This window comes from Marmota monax, unplaced genomic scaffold, assembly GCF_021218885.2.
Source record: "Marmota monax isolate L192 unplaced genomic scaffold, Marmota_monax_Labrador192_F-V1.1 WCK01_AAM20220418_F8-fsc00005, whole genome shotgun sequence".
Taxonomy (NCBI): Eukaryota; Metazoa; Chordata; class Mammalia; order Rodentia; family Sciuridae; genus Marmota; species Marmota monax.
The window spans coordinates 6,844,104-6,868,365 of NW_026692254.1; the positions used below are offsets into that span (position 1 = coordinate 6,844,104).

The following is a 24,262-nucleotide window of genomic DNA, read 5'->3' on the forward strand; positions in this document are numbered from 1 at the left end:
CCCAGCCCAACAGCAGACAGCAGAGCTCCAACTCCAGCCTTCTCCATTACCTTCCCAATAAGCAGTGAACACCTGCCTCCTTCTCACACTTATCTGCTTTCCTTTGCATAAGATCAGCCTCTTTGTTACTGGCTGCCAAACCAGAGAACCTGCCTGGATCCTGGTTGGTGATAGGGTTCAGCACCCACCCACATTAAGAAATAGGCAAACAATGTGGAAAGGAAAATTGAATTTAATGCAATTTTATCAAACCAGGGAGAAGCAGTTAGATTGTTTTTCAGCCTGTCCTACAGAAGCAGTTTTAATTTATAGAAACAAAAGCCAGGAGATATATGCATATGGATATTTAGCTAGGCTTTGTTAGTGAACATGTTAGTTTTAGCTTCCTTATATGCCTGCCCCAGATATTGTTTGTTTGTTTGTAGTTTTTATTTGTTTTGTTTTCACTCTCAGCATGAGGGAGTTCAGGAGCAGAAACACTTGGGACCTTTTAATTTCAAAGGGACTTTGTTTAATCTCCTCACCAACTCTGTCCGGGTAAGACTGCTAGGCTAAACCCTCTCAAAAACACTGCTATCAAGAAACCAGAGATGACTCAGGGCTGAATTCTGGGTTCGAGACGGGGAAGGAAGCGGTCCATCTCGGTTCTCCACACCGGTCAGACCACAGAGGAGGCCAGCAGCCACCATGTTGGTAAACTGACGTCACCACACCTGTTTTTGACTGACCGCAGCTCATTCAGCCATAGAACAGGTAATTTCAGGCTGCAATTCGCCTGTGGCTTGCAGACAGATTGCTAGGGTTCAGCGCCTGGGGGCTTCTTAAAATCTGATCTTATCGGAGTGAACACGGAGCGCGGGGCGGCCGAGTCCCGGCTCCCGGAACCGTCCCGGAACCGCCCTGGCTCCGGGCTGTGGAGCCTGCGGAGGCTGCTTCTTGGACCCTGCTAATATCAGAGCAAACACGAAACACCAAGAAGCCGAATTCCAGCTCCCGGAACTGAGCCCGCGGGGACTGCTTCTTGGAGCTTACACTTATAGGAGCTTACACCGAGCACAGAGCGGCCGAGTTCCGGCTCCCGGAACCGTCCCGGAACCGCCCTGGCTCAGGGCTGCGGAGCCCGCGGAGGCTGCTTCTTGGACCCTGCTACTATCAGAGCATACACCAAACACTAAGCGGCCGAATTCCGGCTCCCGGAACTGAGCCCGCGGGGGCTGCTTCTTGGAGCCTACACTTATAGGAGCTTACACCGAGCACGGAGCGGCCGAGTTCCGGCTCCCGGAACTTCCCTGGACCGGGGCTAGGAGCCCGCGGAAACTGTGTCTCGGTCCGGGTCCTGCTGAGGGCAGGTCAGGACTCACCCATTGCTTGGGTTGCCTGGCAAGGGGAACGAAATGCTGCCATTCGCATAGGATACCAACATGGCAGAGATCTGATGTCAGCAGAAAGCGGTGGAGGAGAGATCTTCATCAATACCAGCGGTGACATAAGCAGTTGGTCTCCTGGTAAGGGGGGTGAGGCTCAGTCACCCGAGTCTCCTCAATTTGTCCTCGAGCCAGAGGGAAGGAGCCGGGCCGCCGCCAGCCCCCGGAGCAGGCCCAGCGGCTCGCCAGCGTGGTGACCGCGTGACCCCAATTGGAGAGGGGGCGGAGCGGAGCCGCCACCCACACCCGCCAGGTGGGCAGACCCACGACCCAGTAGTACATGGGCGTGGTAGGAGGGGCAGGGCAGAGCCGCCCTTCGCGCTTGCAAGGTAAACAGACCTGTGACAGCCTGGCGGGTCAGGCCCAGTGGCCTGCCAGTGTGGTACACACGTCACCCCAACTCGAGTAGGGGCAGAGCAGATCCTTATCCCACGCCCGGATCAGGCCCTGCCGGTGTGGTGGTCACGTGACCCCAATTGGAGTGGGGGTGGAGCGGAACCGCCACCCGTGCCCGCAGGGTGAGCAGACCAGTGATCAACCTGCAGATCAGGCCCAGGGGTCCGCAGGCGTGGTAGGAGGGGCAGGGCAGATCCGCCGCCCGCGCCTTCAAGGTAGGCAGACCTACAACAGACCGGCGGATCAGGCCCAGGAGCCTGCCGGCGGGGTACAAACACCACCCTAATTGGAGTAGTGACAGAGCAGAGTCGCCTCCCTTGCCAGGAACAGACCCAGCATCCTGCAGGCGGGGTAGTCACGACACCCCAATTGGAGTAGGGGCAAAGCAGAGCCTCCACTCGTGCCCGAAAGGTGGGCAGATCTGCGACCGACCAGCAGGACAGGCCCAGTGGCCTGCTGGTACGACAGACACGTCACCCCAATTGGAGTAGGGGCAGAACAGAGCCGCCACCAGCTCCCAGAACAGGCCCAGTGACCTGCCGGCGTGGTAGCCACGACACCCCAATTGGAATAAGGAGAGAGCAGAGCCGCCGCCCGCACCTGCAGGAAAGATACGCAAGCAGTATGAAAAGACAAGGAAAGAAAGGACCACAAGCAATGCAGGTCAACGCAACTTTAGAAGAGGTAACAGCTGCAGCAGATGGAATGTCAGATAAAGAATTCAGGATATACATGCTTCAGATGATCTGGAGTATCAAGGAAGACATTAAACAGCAAAATCAGACAATGAAAGATCACTTCGACAACGAATTACGCAAACAAATCCAGGAAGCAAAGGATCAACTATACAGGGACATAGAGGTTATAAAAAACAAGCAATCAGAAATCCTAGAAATGCAGGAAGCAATAAACCAACTTAAAAACTCAATGGAGAATACTACCAACAGAGTAGAACACTTAGAAGATAGAACATCAGACAATGAAGACAAAGTATTTCAACTGGAAAAGAACATAGACAGCTCAGCAAGACTGTTAAGAAACCATGAGCAGAACATCCAAGAAATATGGGATAACATTAAGAGACCAAACTTAAGAGTCATTGGGATACAGGAAGGTACAGAGCTCCAAACCAAAGGAATGAGCAGTCTATTCAATGAAATAATACAAGAAAACTTCCCAGACTTGAAGAATGAGACAGAATCCCAAATCCTAGAAGCCTACAGGACGCCGAATGTGCAAAATCATAAGAGATCCACACCTAGACACATTATAATGAAGATGCCCAACATACAGAATAAGGAGAGAATTTTAAAAGCTACAAGAGAAAGGAAGCAGATTACATTTAGGGGCAAGCCAATCAGGATAACAGCTGATCTTTCAACACAGACTCTGAAAGCTAGAAGATCCTGGAATAACATATTTCAAACACTGAAAGATAATGGGTTCCAACCAAGAATTGTGTATCCAGCGAAATTAAGCTTCAGGATGGAGAATGAAATTAAAACCTTCCACGATAAACAAAAGTTTAAAGAATTCGCAGCTAGAAAACCATCTCTTCAAAACATCCTAGCCAAAGTATTACAGGAAGAGGAAATGGAAAATAACAATGAAAACCAACAGTGGGAGGTAGGACAGTAAAGGGGGGGGGGAACAATCAAAGAGGAAAACAAACAAGGTTTAGTAACAGAAATAAACAAATATGGCTGGAAGAACAACCCATATCTCAATAATAACCCTAAATGTTAATGGCTTAAACTCACCAATTAAGAGACACAGGCTAGTAGAATGGATCACAAAACAAGACCCAACAATATGCTGCCTACAGGAGACGCATTTGATAGGAAAAGACATACATAGGCTGAAGGTGAAAGGTTGGGAAAAATCATATCACTCATATGGACTTCGGAAACAAGCAGGCGTGTCCATACTCATATCAAATAAAATAGATTTCAAGCCAAAGTTAATCAAAAGAGATAAAGAGGGACACTACATACTGCTTAAGGGAACCATACACCAACAAGACATAACAATCATAAATATTTATGCCCCAAACAATGGTGCAGCTATGTTCGTCAAACAAACTCTTCTCAAGTTCAAGAGTCTAATAGACCACCACACCATAATCATGGGAGACTTCAACACACCTCTCTCGCCACTGGACAGATCTTCCAAACAAAAGTTGAATAAGGAAACTATAGAACTCAATAACACTATTAATAACCTAGACCTAATTGACATATATAGAGTATACCACCCAACATCAAGCAGTTACACTTTTTTCTCAGCAGCACATGGATCCTTCTCAAAAATAGATCATATATTATGTCACAGGGCAACTCTTAGACAATATAAAGGAGTAGAGATATTACCATGCATCTTATCTGATCATAATGGAATGAAACTGAAAATCAACGATAAAAGAAGGAAGGAAAAAGCATACATCAATTGGAGAATGAACAATAGGTTACTGAATGATCAATGGGTTATAGAAGACATCAAGGAGGAAATTAAAAAATTCTTAGAGATAAATGAAAACACAGACACAACATATCGGAATCTATGGGACACATTGAAAGCAGTTCTAAGAGGAAAATTCATTGCTTGGAGTTCATTCCTTAAAAAAAGAAAAAACCAACAAATAAATGATCTCATACTTCATCTCAAAATCCTTGAAAAAGAAGAGCAAAACAACAGCAAAAGAAGTAGAAGGCAAGAAATAATTAAAATCAGAGCTGAAATTAATGAAATCGAAACAAAAGAAACAATTGAAAAAATTGACAAAACTAAAAGTTGGTTCTTTGAAAAAATAAACAAAATCGACAGACCCTTAGCGATGCTAGTGAAGAGAAGAAGAGAGAGAACTCAAATTACTAGCATACGGGATGAAAAAGGCAATATCACAACAGACACTTCAGAAATACAGAAGATAATCAAAAACTATTTTGAATCCTTATACTCCAATAAATTAGAAGATAGTGAAGGCATAGATAAATTTCTTAAGTCATATGATCTGCCCAGATTGAGTCAGGAGGATATAGAAAACGTAAACAGACCAATATCAATTGAGGAGATAGAAGAAACCATCAAAAGACTACCAACTAAGAAAAGCCCAGGTCCCGATGGGTATACAGCAGAATTTTACAAAACCTTTAAAGAAGAACTAATACCAATACTTTTCAAGCTACTTCAGGAAATAGAAAAGGAGGGAGAACTTCCAAATTCATTCTATGAGGCCAACATCACCCTGATACCTAAACCAGACAAAGACACTTCAAAGAAAGAAAACTACAGACCAATATCTCTAATGAACCTAGATGCAAAAATCCTCAATAAAATTCTGGCGAATCGGATACAAAAACATATAAAAAAAATTGTACACCATGATCAAGTAGGATTCATCCCTGGGATGCAAGGCTGGTTCAATATACGGAAATCAATAAATGTTATTCACCACATCAATAGACTTAAAAATAAGAACCATATGATCATCTCGATAGATGCGGAAAAAGCATTCGACAAAGTACAGCATCCCTTTATGTTCAAAACTCTAGAAAAACTAGGGATAACAGGAACATACCTCAATATTGTAAAAGCAATCTATGCTAAGCCTCAGGCTAGCATCATTCTGAATGGAGAAAAACTGAAGGCATTCCCTCTAAAATCTGGAACAAGACAGGGATGCCCTCTCTCTCCACTTCTCTTCAACATAGTTCTCGAAACACTGGCCAGAGCAATTAGACAGACGAAAGAAATTAAAGGCATAAAAATAGGAAAAGAAGAAATTAAATTATCACTATTTGCAGATGATATGATTCTATATCTAGCAGACCCAAAAGGCTCTACAAAGAAACTATTAGAGCTAATAAATGAATTCAGCAAAGTGGCAGGATTTAAAATCAACACGCATAAATCAAAGGCATTCCTGTATATCAGCGACAAATCCTCTGAAATGGAAATGAGGACAACCACTCCATTCAAAATATCTTCAAAAAAAATAAAATACTTGGGAATCAACCTAACAAAAGAGGTGAAAGACTTATACAATGGAAACTACAGAACCCTAAAGAGAGAAATAGAAGAAGATCTTAGAAGATGGAAAAATATACCCTGTTCATGGATAGGCAGAACTAACATCATCAAAATGGCGATATTACCAAAAGTTCTCTATAGGTTTAATGCAATGCCAATCAAAATCCCAATGGCATTTCTTGTAGAAATAGAGAAAGCAATCATGAAATTCATATGGAAAAATAAAAGACCCAGAATAGCAAAAACAATGCTAAGCAAGAAGTGTGAATCAGGCGGTATAGCGATACCAGACTTCAAACTATACTACAGAGCAATAGTAACAAAAACAGCATGGTACTGGTACCAAAACAGGCGTGTGGACCAATGGTACAGAATAGAGGACACAGAAACCAATCCACAAAACTACAACTATCTTATATTTGATAAAGGGGCTAAAAGCATGCAATGGAGGAAGGATAGCATCTTCAACAAATGGTGCTGGGAAAACTGGAAATCCATATGCAACAAAATGAAACTGAATCTCTTTCTCTCGCCATGCACAAAAGTGAATTCAAAATGGATCAAGGAACTTGATATCAAATCAGAGACGCGCCGTCTGATAGAAGAAAAAGTTGGCTACGATCTACAGTCGGTGGGGTCGGGCTCCAAATTCCTCAATAGGACACCCATAGCACAAAAGTTAATAACTAGAATCAACAAATGGGACTTACTCAAACTAAGAAGTTTTTTCTCAGCAAAAGAAACAATAAGAGAGGTAAATAGGGAGCCTACATCCTGGGAACAAATCTTTACTCCTCACACTTCAGATAGAGCCCTAATATCCAGAGTATACAAAGAACTCAAAAAATTAGACAATAAGAGAACAAACAACCCAATCAACAAATGGGCCAAGGACCTGAACAGACACTTCACAGAGGAGGACATACAGTCAATCAACAAGTACATGAAAAAATGCTCAACATCTCTAGCTGTCAGAGAAATGCAAATCAAAACCACCCTAAGATACCATCTCACTCCAGTAAGATTGGCAGCCATTAGGAAGTCAAACAACAACAAGTGCTGGCGAGGATGTGGGGAAAAGGGTACACTTGTACATTGCTGGTGGGACTGCAGATTGGTGCAGCCAATTTGGAAAGCAGTATGGAGATTTCTTGGAAAGCTGGGAATGGAGCCACCATTTGACCCAGCTATTCCCCTTCTTGGTCTATTCCCTAAAGACCTAAAAAGAGCATGCTACAGGGACACTGCTACATCGATGTTCATAGCAGCACAGTTCACAATAGCAAGACTGTGGAACCAACCTAGATGCCCTTCAATAGACGAATGGATAAAAAAAATGTGGCATTTATACACAATGGAGTATTACTCTGCATTAAAAAATGACAAAATCATAGAATTTACAGGGAAATGGATGGCATTAGAGCAGATTATGCTAAGTGAAGCTAGCCAATCCCTAAAAAACAAATGCCAAATGTCTTCTTTGATATAAGGAAAGTAACTAAGAACAGAGTAGGGACGAAGAACAGGAGAAGAAGATTAACATTTAACAGGGATGAGAGGTGGGAGGGAAAGGGAGAGAGAAGGTAAATTGCACGGTAATGGAAGGAGACCCTCAGGGTTATACAGTGGAGGGGGTAGAGAGAGAGGAGGGGAGGGGAGGGGAGAGGTGGGGAGGGGGGAGGGTGGATGATGGGAAAGGCAGCGGAGCACAACAGACACTAGTATGGCAATTTGTAAATCAATGGATGTGTAACTGATGTGAATCTGCAATCTGTGTATGGGGTGAAGGTGGGAGTTCATAACCCACTAGAATCAAAGTGTGGAATATGATATGTCAAGAAATTTGTAATGTTTTGAACAACCCACAATAAAAAATTAAAAAAAAAAAAAAGAAAAGAAACCAGAGATGGATCAGAAATCCATGAGTTTATTGCTGTATTCTGTTAAAAGTTTCATATTAAATTTATTTCTGTTACTATCCTGTTACCACCAACAGCAACCCCCACCCATCCAAATTTTTCTCTCTGGCTGGTCTTCATACCCCTTTTACCCTGCCACTTCTGTTACCTTTGCCTGTGTCTTGGCTTCAAACATTACCACCTCTATCCTACACTCTAAAATCTGACTGGCTAACGTTCCTCTTCTTTAATCAGATCCTTGGGACTCCAAGGATCTCTCTGTTACTTTATAATTCCTGCTAGTGTGATGGTCTCTTACCAAAGATTATGTTATCCTTAAACTACTCTGAAGTTGGTTTACCTCTTGGGAATTAAGGGCATGTGTTGTTCTGGGAATTTTAAGTTTTCCAGGAAGAATCAAGATCTATATTTTGCCTAAGTAGCAAGAGGTTTTTCATATGTATATAAGTCAGGTAGGTCTGGATTCAGAAAGTTTAAGGGTAGCAAAGCTCATGGGCAGAGGACCCATCAGAGTCTGAGTTGTACCTTACCTCCAGCAGATGGACCACATCTCCTCCATATTTTTTGTGGTGTCGGACATGACCATTAATTAGATTCAGTAACTTATCCAACTGTAATACTAATTATCAATGAGTAATATTTTGTAAATTAACAGATTCCTTTGTAAATAATCTTCATCTTCTTTTTGTGACACATGTTGAATATTCCCAACTGTAAATTGTTATGTATCACGTACGTGTACAGATATGTAACCACAGCTATTGTTGAACCACGACGCAAAGAAAGACCACCAACTCCAATTTTAAATTAAATTAAAGCAAGCTTATATTGTGTACACAGAGAGAGCTGGCCAGCGACTGTCTCACCCAAAGCCGGGCTAGAGAACAGCCCCCCAGCCCAGGAAAAAGGTTTTATAGCACAAAAAGTTACAAAGGGGGGTGTCTTGGGAACTTACAGCTAACAGGATTCTGGCAAGCATAAAACAAAGGAAGATAACAGGTTAATAATCTACATGGCTTTACATTTCAAGGTAGGGAGTAAATTGAGATTCCAACATCAGAATTTATGAGGTGCTTCTGAGGTTTTAGGGAGGGTTGTTATCTTGTCAAGGAAAGCCAGAGTCTATGAGGGTCTACTAAAGTTTTAGGAAGGGTTATTATCTGGTTAAGTAGAGCCCAGCATGGGTGAGTTTGGAATTAACCAAGATTAGCCCTCAGAATATGGTCAGGCCAAATAAATATCTTAGTAAAACAGAAATGAACTTTTCATAACTTTGTGACGAGATGGTTCTCAATCTTAGGATAGAATTATTGGGTTCATCACTGTCACTATTATGCTAATTATAATGCACTAAGCCAGGTATGGTGACCCATACCTGAAACCCCAGCTATTCTAGAGGCCATGCAGGAGGATCACAAGTTCATGGCCAACCTGAGCAATTTAGCAAGACACTGTCTCATAATAAAAGATAAAAGGAGGCTGGGGAAGCACAGTGGTAGAGCATCCCTGGTTCAATCCCTAGTACTGCAAAAAATTATTATAATGTACCAGCAGGAAATATGGAAAAAAATTTTCAACTGTGAATGTGATCAGCTCCCCCAAAGTAAAAACATTGTATTGGATTTGTGTGTGTGTGTGTGTGTGTGCGCGCGCACGTGCATGCGCACACACACATGCACATGTGTTTTGGTATCAGGGATTGAACCCAGGGGGCACTTAACCATTGAGCCACATTCCCAGCCCTTTTTATTTATTTATTTATTTTTTTGAGACAGGATCACTAAGTTGCTGAGGCTAGCCTCAAACTTGCAATCCTCCTGCCTCAGACTCCTGAGCCACTGATATTACAGGCATGTGCCATCATGCCTGGCTCACTGTGTTGTTGTTGATATCTTCTCCTATAGTGTTTTAGAATCATGCTCTCCCCACCCCATATAGACATATTTTAAAAGGTAGTCACAATCCAATCTGTTTGGAGACTACTATGATATAGTGGTAGACCTATAAGATTCTACTACTTATCAGTGAATACCTTTCCTCTTTCCAAACCTTACTTTTCTTCTTGAGTATATGGAAAATTTGCCAGGTGCAGTAGTTATAATCCTAACTACTTGGGAGGCTGAGGCAGGAGGCTTTCAAGTTCAAAGCCAGCCTCAGCAATTTAGTGAGGCCCTGCCTCTAAATAAAATATAAAAAGGGCTGGGATATGGCTCAATGGTTAAGTGGGTTCAGTCCTCGGTACCAAAAAGAAAAGAATATAGAAAATTTTACTGCAGTGAATAGAAAAATGAGTGTCATTTTTCTCCATTTAGAAATAGAGTATGTAACCTATATTTCAGCCAAATTTTCAATTTCTTAGTGGTGACAATTTAAGTAAATTTTATATGAATTGTGGAGATCTAACTTTGTTATTATGATTGACAATATAAAATTAGCCTTTTCTACTGTTAAGATTATCTAACATTTCTATCAGTCGTGGAATGTGGAATGAGATTGCCCAGCTGTGTATTTGAACATCATTAAAGTCATCAAAGGGTTAAAAGTTACTTCCTCAGATGAATTTAAAATTGCCACAAACACACAAACAAGTTTTTCAGCCTCAGATGGATTTAAAACTGCCACAAACATACAAACAAGTTTTTCAAGCTGCCCTGTTTTACATCTTTGTCAAGAGACAGTATAGTTGTTGCATTTTTATGTCTAGATTATATTACAGATATATTTCAATAAACCACAGCAAACCACCATAGATTCTAGAAACTGGCGGTCTATGCTTAAATAAACATCTCCTAGTAGCACCTGTTTTATTTTATAGGCCCTGTAATCACAGTGACATTCTGAAAGAAGACCTTGAAGCTTTCAGAGAAGCTGTCCTTCACTAGCTTTCCAGATTCTCAGCTTAGGGCCACAGCAGTGAAAAGCAAGTCAGGTATTACTGACATGAAATTGCTGCTGTGGTAGAATAGCTATTCTTGTTCCCAGTGCTTCAAATCTAAAGGATCACAAAGTGGCAAAATACTAATCCATACTGCCCACAGAGGGATACATACTTGTCGTCATCAATACAATATTTTTATGAACTTCCCCATCTATTGTAAATGTATTTGGTTCTAATTGTTAACTGGACTTATCCATTCAGTGCCTGCTAATAGCAGTGTTTGATTAGGTTTGTACCTAAACTAAGGGATACAGAAAAGTACATGCTTTGATGGGAGAGGCAGGGAGGCATAGCTTTTATTGTATTCATGTCCTGATTAACAATGCAAGATATATCCAGCATAGCTAGAGGGAAGTCCTTGGCAAGGTCAGCCTATCTAGTTCTTCAAATGTGATCTCTGGGCCAGCAGCATCAACAAGATCTGAGAGCTAGTTGGAAATGTTGAGTTCTCAGACCCCATCCCAAACTACTGAATCAGGAATTCTGAGGGTGGAGCCCAGTTTCTGGACTTTTTTTTTTTAAATACATGACAGTGGAATGCATTACAATTCATATTACATATATAGAGCACAGTTTTTCATATTTCTGGTTGTATACATAGTATATTCACACCAATTCATGTCTTCATACCTGTACTTTGGATAATAGTGATCATCATATTCCACCATCAATAATTACCCCATGCCTCCTCCCTTCCCCTCCAACCCCTCTGCACTATCTAGAGTTTGTCTATTCCTCCCATGCTCCCTCTTCCTACCCCACTACGAATCAGCCAGTATCAGGGCTGTAATGAACCCTTGAGGGGACTCTGCTTGTTCCAATTTGAGAACCACCATCCTAAAGGTGTACCTTAAATGGCCATAAAGCTGGAATTAGAGAGAGGAATAGTGGTTTCTAGGGTAGCAGGCACATATTGGCCAAGATTCTTAGACCTCCTTTCTATATTAGTCAGAAATCTATTCCACACCATCCACCCACTGTTTAGATAGTCTTGAGTTTCTATTCATGGCTTTGTGGCATCTGAGCCATTTCATTCATAGTATCACAAATGTGTCCAGGCACAGGATGTAATCTTAGCTACTTGGGAGGCTGAGGCAGGAGGATCACTGGTTCAAGGCCATCCTGGTGTAACCCTGCTCAAAATATGGGGATGTCGCTCAATAATAGTGATATTGATAACATTTATCAATGAGATTGCCCAGCTAACTAACTCTTACTTTTGGTGGGAGGACTGACTATATTTTCTCTTATTCAAATATATGTACACTGCTTACTAGCAGAGAACAAGTTATTACCCAGGAGTAGTCAATAAATGCTTATTCGTGAAAACCCGTCCTATGTGTTTGGCTAAGAGAGCAGTGACTTTTGGCTCAGCTCACATCTAATACCATCTTCTCCACTTTTCTTTTTTTCTTTTTTTTTTAAGAGAGAGAATTTTTTAATATTTATTTTTTAGTTTTCGGTAGACACAACATCTTTATTTTATTTTTATGTGGTGCTGAGGATCGAACCCAGCGCCCCATGCATGCCAGGCAAGCGCACAACCGCTTGAGCCACATCCCCAGCCTAATCTTCTCCACTTTTCATGTGAAACTTTGGCTATTTTATGTTCATGATACAAACAGGGAGGAGGACAACTGCATTTTTTTTTAGAGTAGAATTCAGCATACAATGAATATATCTTGGATTACATCATAGGGTGGATAGAAGTCAGGATACTAGTCTCTGAAGGGACACAGACACAAACTTAATGAGATTAGGCAGTTGCATTTTACATTAGCTTCTGCATCTGCCCTAGTGATATCTGAACTAAGGAGGATGCTAGAAATGACCCTTTAAGTCAGTAGTTTTTAAAACTTCTTTCCCATTTTTATCATACAGAATAAAACCTGCAGTCTTAAAATGCTCTTCCACAAAGTGGTGGAAGAAGCTCGAATGGGAGGAGCTCCACAAGTTGTTTGGTAATGATGCATTGCAAGGCTCTTTAACTGATCTCCTGCTTCTTTCTGGCTGCCTTTTATATCTGTTTATGTACTATTTGGCATACCAAATAGTGTGGTATGTGACATAGAAAGTCTATTTGCATTTATAATTCTCTGGGCAAACTGACTTTTTATCCTAAATGATTCATCTTGTGACTCTCAACTCAGGCTGCCAAACTGAGATTGTGGGTGATAAGATATGATCTCTACATCTACTAGACTAACGATTGTTAAAGTTTCTCAACATTCATAACACAGCCTTGATTTCCATTATGAAAGGTTGCATTTTATAGGACTATTGATCTACAGTTCTGTATAAATCAGCTTTCCATAAGAAGCAATCCTTCTTTATGACCAACACAAATTTTAAAATTAATATCTAGAGACTTCAAGGATGCTTTTTTTTTACCACAGTAATTTTTTAAAGCCAGATAAAGAAGTCAGAAATGGTGTCTGCTGTAAGCATTATGTTCTGTTATGATTAGAATTGCCACATATGTTGTCACTATAGATGCTTTTTTTTTTTTTTTATGCACACTGATTGTCACTGGTTTACTCTCTGGCCTTGGAATAAGTTCCAAGTGTATTTGACCTATGAAAGATAATCAGTCAGTTTTTGAAATGTAGATTCTTTCTAATGGGTTTTAATCAGCAAGTGACCTCTTTTTCCCTCCCCCCATTCTCCTTGCACCAGCTACTGGCTGAATCTGTTAACACCCAGGAGTTCTTTCTGGGAACTCCCCTAAATGAAATATTTCTCTCTGCTTGGTGATCTCCTGAACCCAAGTAATCAACCAGCCAATTAAATCAACTATTCTAGAAACACTGATTTGGAAAGAATGATCTATTTTTTATTTTCCCCCATACTGGAGATTGAACCCAGGACCTCCAGCATTGCTAGGCAGGTGCTCTAGTGCTGAGCTACATCACCAGTCATACATCATACTTTTGTTTATTAATTGTCTCTGATGTCGTATAATTCAAATCCAGGCAAGATGGAAAGGCTCTAGCAGGTTATAAAATCCTTAAAGCCTGTCAGAGTAATGTTCAATGTAGCAGTGGCCCTGCCTTGTCCCTGATCAAACAACAGCAGCCGCATCTTTTTAAATCTTTTCTGTAAAGTGGAACATACTCTAGAAGATATGTAAAGATTTCTGAATTCATGCTCACAGAATGAAGCAGAAAAAAGTTCAAAACCACTGCTGTCATCATTATTGATTTATGTTATATCAAGGATTAAATATTCAAAGACCTTTATGTTAAAGCCTTATTACTATAAGGTGAAGGACCAAATATTAATTTAGACAATTATGAATTATTAAAATATGATTCATGTCATTTGGGTAATTGATTAAAAATTTTACTCATTATTACTTTCAGGAAAACTTATTTTAACATTAGGTAGTTTTATCATATATGAAAAACACAAGACTGCCCACCAATTGTTCATTTTTTTCCAGGAGTAATTAATTGTCTATTAGTAGCTAGATATATTCCAGATATATTATGCTCTTAAACTCAGGCTTACATTGAGTCAGCTTTATACTGTTCAGACTACGTTATGTTAAAAAAACTTTATTTTATTCTGTCTATATTCAGAATAAAATTCAAAATATTTACTACTTTTCATTAAAAACTTTGGTCAAATTATCAATCTGTTATAAAACAATTGTAGTTAGAAAATACTGATATATTTAACTTGTAGTTTTCTGATTAGAAGCCTCTTTAAGAATATGAAACTGGGGCTGGGGTTGTGCTCAGTGGTAGAGCGCTTGCCTAGCATGTGAAAGGCCCTGGGTTCGATTCTCAGCACCACATAAAAATAAATAAATAAATAAAGCTTAAAAAAAAAAAAGAAGGTGAAACTAATTAAACATGACTTATAGTACAGTACTTTTATTATGTTTTGAATTAAAGGAGTACATAAGTATCTAACATCAAATTTAAAAAAAATTTTTTTTGGTTGTTGATTGATCTTTATTTTATTTATTTTTATCCGGGGCTGAGAATCGAACCCAGTGCCTCACAATGCCAGGCAAGTGTGTTACCGCTGAGCCACAGCCTCAGCTCAAGCTTTTTTTATGTTGCATTTTTTGGGCATTTTTGGGATTTTTGTTGTTGTTGTTGTTGTCGTTTTGTTTTGCTTTTCAGTGAGGCATCAGTGTTACACATTTTCCAATTGTAAATTCAAGAGAAAAAAAACTCTTTAAATTCATCATACCCACATATCAGTTCCTGATTTGGTGTGTTTATGTAGAGACATAAGCAAGACTCCATTCAAGGATAGCCATGATTCTTACACTTCTTGCCTAATATGTATTAAAGTAAATCTGCAGGAAAGCTTGGTTTGGGGCTTTAAGGATTGGCTCAGCTGCGCAGAAGTCACAAATCCTAGATGTTGTACATCCTTTAACAGCTCATTTGCTATTTGACCATGAGCAAATAAGTTAATTGGTTTAGCCTTTTTGTGGGAAATAAATACAATAAATGGAAACCTTAGCTAGTTCTTGCACACTGCGATCCAAAGGGCAGTTGCAGTTGGCTGGAGTGATAGTAAGTATAACCTCAGCTTGGCTTTGTTTCTGCAGAAAACCACATGTATGCATCACCAGAAAGACTCTCTCTCATTATTTAATTCATCCTAATTAAACTTGCTTTCAAAAACACAATTGACTTATGGGAAATATAATTGCTGAATAGACTAGAATTTGCTAGAGGCTAGTCAGTGCATTTTCTCAATAGGAAAATCTAGTGAAAAACTAAATATAAATGTAAAGGTTTCTTCACCTATGACATGGAGTCAGAACAAAGGAATTGAATGTTAATTTTTTTTTAACATCATTGAGGTATAGTAGGAACCAGGAAAGGCAAGTTGCTGAAGGGGGCTTTCTATTAAATGAGTCAGAAGCCTTAGAATCATCCTTGGAAGCTTTTCCATAAGTTACAGGATCCCGTTGATTTATCCCACTTTATTCAAGCCTTAGTAAAAACTAAAGTCGGGTTAGGCAAATGTTTTAATATAATATATTCAATAAAATTTTGAATTGACCTATCTTTACTTTTTCCTAATTTAATTGGTTATTTTTTAAAATTTATTTTTATTGGTGCTTAGGATCAAACCCAAGGCCTTACACATGCTACATAAATGCTGTACTATTGAGTGACATCTCTAGCTCCTTCCAAACATTTTTTTTTTTGAGCTCCAAGTACAAACTTTATTTCTATTACAAGAAAACTGATATTAATTATAATAGTAAAATAAGAAGAGAAAGGGGCTCTGACCCTTGGTTTTCAGGGCAAGTATGAGACTGGGACTTTAATCTTGATGGAGGCAGAGCCCCAGCATGGCCCTAATGGGTACAGGAAGCCCATAACTGTCCCCATTAAAGGACAAAGGATTCAATGAGGACACTGTACCCATGAAGAGCAGAAGGCAGTGATACCAAATGACAAGGAAGCAGCTTAAAACATCTCCTTGTCCACACATCTTCTAAACATTTTACTATAAAAAATTGCAATCATACTGAAAAGTGAACATCTACCACTCAGATTCTGCCATTAATGTTTTAATGCACCCTCATATTTATCTTTCTATCCATTGTTCTGTTCATTTATCAGTCTCTTATACCTGTGTATTTCAGAGTAAGTGTCAAATATCAGTACCCTTTTTTAAAACTTTGTATTTGAAAATTTTTAAACATTTGAAGCTCCACATACCTGTCACTTAGCCCCATCAACTGTCCACATTTTGCCAGTCTTGTTTTATATCTCTCCTTTACCTGCATACTTCTCTTGAGTAGTTTAAAACAAACAACATATCATTTCACTTACAAATACTTGCATGTAATTACGTAATTAGATTTCAGTTAGTTTACTTAATGCCTAATTCATGTTTTTTTAACATTTGTTTTGTTTGAATCAGGGTTCAAATAAGGTTCCCCTGTTACAATTGGTTGGTAGGACTCTTAAAATCTCTTTTTAAAAATTTTGTAACAGTCTCTCCTTCTGCTTTTTTATACCATCAGTTTGTTAAAGGAGTGGGGTCATTTGTCCTGGAGAATTCACATGCTGGATTTGGCTGGTTATATTTTTATGGTATTCTTTAACCAGTTCCTCTCTCCCTCTATTACCTCTAAACTGTTAGAGATCTAGATATGTGATTGTGTTTCAGACTAAGCAAAAGGATGTTATAGGTGGTACTGATACTTCTCATTCCATCTCCTCAGGCAGCATATGACATCTTATCATCCCATTGTTAGTGATGCTGAGACTGCATTGGCAGATTGACGCCACCAGTATAAAAGTGTATTGTTATATAATTTTCTTAGTCATCTCATATATGTGGAATCATACAGTGTTTGTCTTTTTTGTGTCTGGTTTATTTCAGAAAACGTAGTGTCCTCAGGATTCATGTATATCATTATATTGGATGAGGTTTTTTCCCTTTTTAGGACTGACTCCCAAGCTTTTATTATTTTTAAAGTTTTATTTATTTTTATTATTATTTTTTAAATGAACTCACAGATTTTTATGCTGTTTCAGTCCATTACATTTGTTATTCTTTTTGTGGCTCAGATTGTCCCATCTTTGACCAATGGGAGCCCCTTCAAGATGATAGCCCCTAAGTCCTTTTGACATGACTCAGTAATCTTTAAGAGCTTCCTTATTTTCTGGTACAGCAGGATGCTCCAGGTTCATCTTGTACATTTTCTGCAACCATATAATGAGACATTTCTTTTGGTTGCTTTTAGTTTAATAATATCACTGTCTACACAGCAGTACAGACTTACTTTTTAAAAATTTTTTATTTGTTTTAATTAGCTATAAGTGACATAGAATGCATTTATGCACTTTGATACATAGATGAAATATAATTTCTCATTTTTCTGAGTGTACATGTTGCAGAATCATATTGGTCATACAGTTACATATATAGATATAATAATAATGTCTGTTCCATTCTACTATCTTTCCTATCCTCACATCCCCTCCCTTTCCCTCCCATCACTTCCCTCTACCTAATCTATGGTAACATTATTCTTCCCTGGTGCCCACCTCCCACCCCCAGGGCCTTATTGTGACTTGGTGTTTGCATATTAGAGAAAACATTCAGCCTTTGGTTTTGTGGGATTGGCTTATTTGACTTAGCATGACATTCTCCAACTCCAACCATTTACTGTCAGATAACATAAATTTACTCTTCTTTAAAGCTGAGTAATATTCCATTGAGTATATATACCAAATTTTCTCTATCCTTTCAACCATTAAGGGACACCTAGGTTGGTTGCATAGTTTAGCTATTGTGAATTGAGCTGCTATAAACATTGATGTGGCTGTGTCACTATAGTATGCTGATTTTAAGTCCTTTGGGTATAGACCAAGGAGTGGGATAGCTGGGTCAAATGATGGTTCCATTACCAGTATTCTGAGGAATCTCCATACTGCTTTCCAAAGTGGTTGCACCAATTTGCAGTCCCACCAGCAATGTATGAGTGTGTCTTTTTCACCACATCCTCGCCAACATTTATTGTTGCCTAGATTCTTTTTTTAAATATTTTCTTTTAGTTGTAGGTGGACACAATATCTTTATTTATTTTTATGTGGTGCTGAAGATTGAACCCAGTGCCTCACATGTATGAGGCAGGCACTCTACCACTGAGCTACAGCCCCAGCCTGTGTTGCCTGTATTCTTGATGATTGCGAGGCTAAGGAACTGAACAGGCACTTCACAGAAGAAGAAATACAATTGATCAACAAATATATGAAAAAGTGTTCAACATCTCTAGCATTAGAGAAATGCAAATCAAAACTACTCTAAGATTTCATCTCACTCCTGTCAGACTTACTTTTTAACTTTCTGATAATAGTATCTTAATTTTTTCTTAAATTATAAGCAGAACATGGTAAAAGTGAAACAAATGTGATCTGTTTCTCTTAAGAACATTTAGGAAATTAACCATTCACACAGTACTTCCTACACTAGTTACAGGAATGATTGAAATACTTAAAAAAAAAAAAGTCTTCCTACTTACCTTTAATTGGAGGGACTTCCAGAGTTCATGGCTACACTTTGGAATCACTCCATGAGTTTAAAAAAACCAACAGTTAGGCCATACCATAGCCCAATTCCATTATACTCTGTAAGATATTAGGTACCAGATTTTACAAAACTTCCCAGGTGGTTCTCTGTGCAGCCAAAGTTGAGAACGATCATTTAGCAATGAAATCATAACCAAAAACTTTAAAATTAAAAAAAAATATTTGGACTTAAAGCTCAAAGTTTCTTTAGTTCAGAATATGTTTGGTTCCAGACTTTTCTGGATAAACTTTCTCCTACTAACTTGCCTTTAAAAATGTGGGAATATTATGCTGTAAATCTGTGGTGTGTCTTCTGTTTCTGTTTTACAGATCTAAACAAGTCCCAGACTTACTGGGGGCGCATTTGGGTCAGTGTATTACCACCTTGAAAGAACATAATCCTCTGAAAGAAGAGGTAAGTAACCTGTTTTCTTAATCAAAATTGTGGACCAGCCAGGCATGGTGGCACATGCCTATAATCCCAGTGGCTTGGGAGGAGAATTGCAAGTTCAAAGCCAGATTCAGCAAAAGTGAGGCACTAAACAACTCAGTGAGACCCTGTCTCTAAATAAAATACAAAATAGGGCTAGGGATGTGGCTCAGTGGCCAAGTGCCTCTGATTTCAATCCCTGGCCATATTGTGCACTACTCTAGTCCCAAGCTAGAGAGGCTTTGTTCAGTTAGTAGGTTTTAGAGAGCTACTGGAGGTGTTTGGACAGTGCTATGAAATGATTTCTTAGGGAATTTTATCTATTTGTTTTAGGATTGAGGCAGTAAAAGAGGGAGCTCTGCCATGGTTTGGGCAAGAGAAAGGAAAAACCTGACTTAGGAGCTGGTGCAGAGGGAGAGTTTGAATATGCTGAATAGAAAATGAAAACAGTGAGCAAATTCCTGAGGAGCACAATGAAAGGACCAAGAAGCCCAGATTTAGTGTTTCTATTATTTATCATTCCCTGAAAAAGTCATATTCAGAGAAACACCTTTCTTCTCCTAAGTTGATTGTCTTGTTTCAAAGTAGTTTTTTTTTTTTTTTTCCATTTATATAACACAAGATTCTCAGACTTCTAAGTTGGTTGGTTGGGGGTTTTGTTTTGTTTTGTTTTTGTCATCCACATAGTTCAAGGATTCTACATGTTTCCCTCCCAGAGGGACCTCTATCTCTAATGTCACATACCCATGTGGCTATGCCTTCTAAAGCCCCTTAAGCCTTTCAGAGCACCTTTAGTAGTCCTCAAGCCCCTCCTTTCCTTGCCCCCCCCCAAATTAAAAGAAAGTAGAAGGACTTTTTTTTAAGCATTCCAAACACGTATTATACAAAATAGGATGCACCCACCAATCCCATGCCCAAAATCCACCAGTCCTTCCCCCACTTCTTCTGCCCTCCCACATTCACGTATCTTTTGTCATTTTCTCCTGTTCCTTTTCTCTTCTCACCCCCTCCTCTGCTAATCCTTCCCCGTACCTTTTACTTAGTGGGAAAGATATAAATGATTACAGATAGAGACAGAGCCTCCTGTGTGTTCTTTATAGATTACAAGCCCATCTTCAGAGGTCATCTTGTGCATATCCTTCCTGTGAATTTTCATTTACTACATTGTGTGTGACTCAATAAACAATGTATCATTTTGTTTTGTTAGAGATAGATACCATTTGTATGAATTTTTCAGTATGCTTTAAGAAAAGCAAGACATTTGTGGGGTCTTTTTTTTTTTTTTTTTTTTTGGTGGGGAGAGGTTGGCATAATGAGGATTGAACTCAGAGGTGCTCTACCACTAAGCCACATCCCCAGCTTTTTAAATTTTTGTTTTGAGACAGGGTCTTACTAAGTTACTGAGGCTGACCTCAAATTTGCAATCCTCCTGCCTCAGCCTCTTGAGTTGCTAGGATTACAGACTTGGCTCTACTGTACACAGCTGATTAACATAGATCTTAAGAATTTTGTTTCTAGGGGCTGGGGTTGTGGCTCAGAGGTAGAGCACTCGCCTAGCCTGTGTGAGGCACTGGGTTCGATCCTCAGCACCACATAAAAATAAAACAAAGATATTGTGTCTACCAATGACTAAAGAATAAATATTTTAAAAGAAAAGAATTTTGTTTCTATTTTTTCATTTTCTTTGACACTCTTTTGTAACAACATTGTTTTCTATTTTTGTTCACTCCAAGTATATCATATCTCAGCCACATTAAGAATGAAATAATTATTGGTTGACTTCCCTTTATTATCTAATCTTTTTTTAAAAGGTATTATTTACATTAGAAAACATGCTCCAAGTTACAAGCAACCAACCTATTCATAATTTTTAAAATAATACCTTCATTTTTAGTGGGGAAGAGCACTGCCCAACTAATAACTAATGAGTCAAATAATATTCTGCCTCCCCCAGTAGATGTTTATTCCTTTTTAACCCATCATGGTCTCATCTTAGTGATAATCATAAAATGTACCAATAAATTAATGACACAACCCATTTTTAAAAATGGAAAAGGCAGTTTTTCAAACATTTAAATCTTTAGGTGTGGCTGAAGAAATGCACACCCCCAAAGAAGCAATGTTACCAAAATGATTGAGGCAAGGCAAGCCTTGTGAACTTTAGAAATTTCCAAAATGTTTTTGTGGGCTCTGAAACTGTTTAGGTTTTACACGTAGTGTGTGTGTGTGTGTATGTGTGTGTGTGTTTTGCAGGGAATCAAACTCAGGCTCTCACACATGCTAATAAGCAAGAGTTCTACCACTGAGCTTTGTCCCCAGACCACACCATCCTTTTATGATTAGCCAAATACAGTATCTTTTAATTTTTTTGTGTATTGAAGTAATATACAAATTTAGTAAATACTATGGGCTAAATATCTCTCTTTGGATAAAATCTTAAAAGTAAGTCATTTTCAAAATTTAAGAAAGCTTTATTAGAAATTACTTGGTTCAGAGTCTGGTAAAGATTAAAATATTTACTTTGATCTCTTGGGTAAATGGCTAATTAAACAGCCACATGAAAATCATGTTTACCTGTGGGTCCCTGTGCTGTCAGCTCCAGTCAATCCCTTCTCTTGAGTAAATACATCATGAAAGCCACAGAAACTCAGATTATATCCTCTTGAGACCAGATAAGATCCAGCAGTGCCCATATAACCATTGAGCAATTACATAATTGAGCTGCATGCTTTTAATTCAGAAATATTTGTAATTACTTTATCTGGAAAAAAAATGTGAGTTGGGTGCTTCATTAAAATACAAATTGGGTTGGCGCAGTGGCACTCGCAGCAGCTAAGACAGGAGGATCACGAGTTCAAAGTCAGCCTCAGCAACAGCAAGGCCCTAAGCAACTCAATGAGACTCTGTCTCTAAATAAAATACAAAAGAGGATTGGGATGTGGCTCAGTGGTCCAGTGCCCCTGAGTTCAATTCCTGGTACCCTTCTCAAAAAAAAAAAATAAAAAAATACAAATTGACTTAAAAGTCCTTTTTTTCCTAAGTGATACTTATTTCCAGAATAAGTCAAGTCATGTCCCCCATCATACACATACTAATTTTATTCACCAGTAAGATTCAGTCCCTAAATGATGGACTGTTTTCTTGTTCTTATTTCCTAAATACTCATTTGCAGACTCATATGAATATTTCCTCTTTCTTTTAATTGTTAAATGCACAAAATATCTCCTCTCCTTTCACTTAAGTATAATTTAAGTGATGGTGCTGTTTTCCTTTTAAACACTAAAAAATTATTTTTGGTGTCCAGAAAGAAGTTTCTTGAGGAAAAGTCAGTTAAATCTGTGTAATAGGGGAAAATGTCATCTACCATCTATAGCCATGGTTTTTAATTCCCTTGCTTTTTTGCAACTGTGTTAGTAGAACTGGTTTATATGTAGAAGGGAATTTAATTTTATCAGCTCCTTTCATATTCAGTTTGTATTTGTACCACCCTTACAGAAATCAGATTCCTTTAGAGCTATCATGTCTTTTCTTTAAAAAACAAGGAGGAAACAAGAAAACTGAAATACCAAGATAAACAAATATAATTCATATATAACTGTTGGCATTGAGGTTAACATTTAATATTATTGACAAACAGGCGTTCCATTTTTTATACACATAACCTCGTTTTTTTCTCCACTTGCCTCAAAAGAATTTTCTTTCATACATGTTCTTCTACCTCACTTCAAATGAGTTTACACAGGTTCCTTGTCATTCTCTCTTTAACTAGTTACCTGTTGTTGAACAAATAAATTTATTCTAATATTTCATCCCGTAAGAAAGCTTCAGAGAACATCTGTACAATTTGGTTTCTTCAAGTATCTATGATATCTCCCTAAAATGAATTCCTAGGTATAGATTATTAGGTCAAAAAATATGTACATCTTTCAGGCTTTTGCTATTCATTGCTAGATCTCATTCTGGAAGGGTCATAGGAATTAGCCATAATAAATGAAAATATCATTTCTCTGATTTCTTTATAAAACAAATATTATCAATTTTTTGGAACCAATTTGAGAAGTAAAAATGATATCCCTTTTTTTGTTGTTGTTCATTTGACCTTTTTATTGAGGTCAAACTTTTTCCTACCCAATTGTTAGCCATTTGTACTTTTATAATTTGCCAGTTCATGTTCTTGGCTCATTTGTACATTAGATAAGTAATACTTGTTCTTACTGATTTATGAGAACTTTTTAAATATAAATTTGTACATTTTGTTTAAATATTTTTAGCAGTCTTTCCTTTTTCTTAATGGTATCAGAACACAATGTCCTTTCCATTAATAGCTATGTATGCATTTGAATATATAAATTGGTAAATTGTTTCTTGGTATAACTTAAGTCAGCCTAGATGACCCTTGTGGTTCTAAACATTATAAGATCCATATTTAAACTGAACTTTGAGGAAAGTTCTAATAGAATTGGGTCTATAATTCTAGAAATAAACTACTAAGTATAGTTCATAGAGTGACTTAACTGCTGTAAGATCTGAAATACAGAGGTATCAGCATCAGTCACTCATAGATGCCCTGGTGCTTGATTTCCAAGTCTTGTCTCCTGCTCCTGGAAAGGCAGAAAGGTGAGGGATTTATTTGTTGGTATTGACCTAGGCTTCAGACTACTGAGAACAGTGAGATACTCTTCAGTTTCCCTTCCTGGGCTCCAAAAGTATGTAATTCAAAGACAGCCTTTATTAGTAGCAGACAAGTTAAAAGCTATGCATAGGCCATTCATAAGCCCTATCAGAAGGACCATGGTAGATTATCTGGCAGTATTTTTTTTCAGAGGGAACTCTAATTTGCAAAACTCATTCAGTCCCAGTGTGAGATGTGTAAAACAGCTTGCTAACCCTTCTCTGGGTCTTTGTCCCTTTGCAGGCATGAGTTTCTTTCCTCACTCTTAGATAAGCTCTTTCAAATTGGGGCTTCCCCACAAGTACCTATTTTGGGGACATCTGCAAGCATTGTGTGTTGAGAATTTTTTACAGATGTTTTCCCTGACTCTGAAGAAGTTGTCTTTGACTAGAAT

General features: G+C 38.7%; 1 protein-coding gene across 1 annotated transcript in view; it reads left to right on the plus strand.

The window, feature by feature from the left end:
* Kiz (kizuna centrosomal protein) overlaps positions 1-24,262 on the plus strand; it is a 126,908-nt gene that overhangs the window by 61,448 nt on the left and 41,198 nt on the right. The window contains exon 7 of the mRNA XM_046435098.2: positions 19,097-19,181. Within this exon, the coding sequence (XP_046291054.1) occupies positions 19,097-19,181 (85 nt within the window). The remainder of the gene's footprint in view (positions 1-19,096; positions 19,182-24,262) is intronic.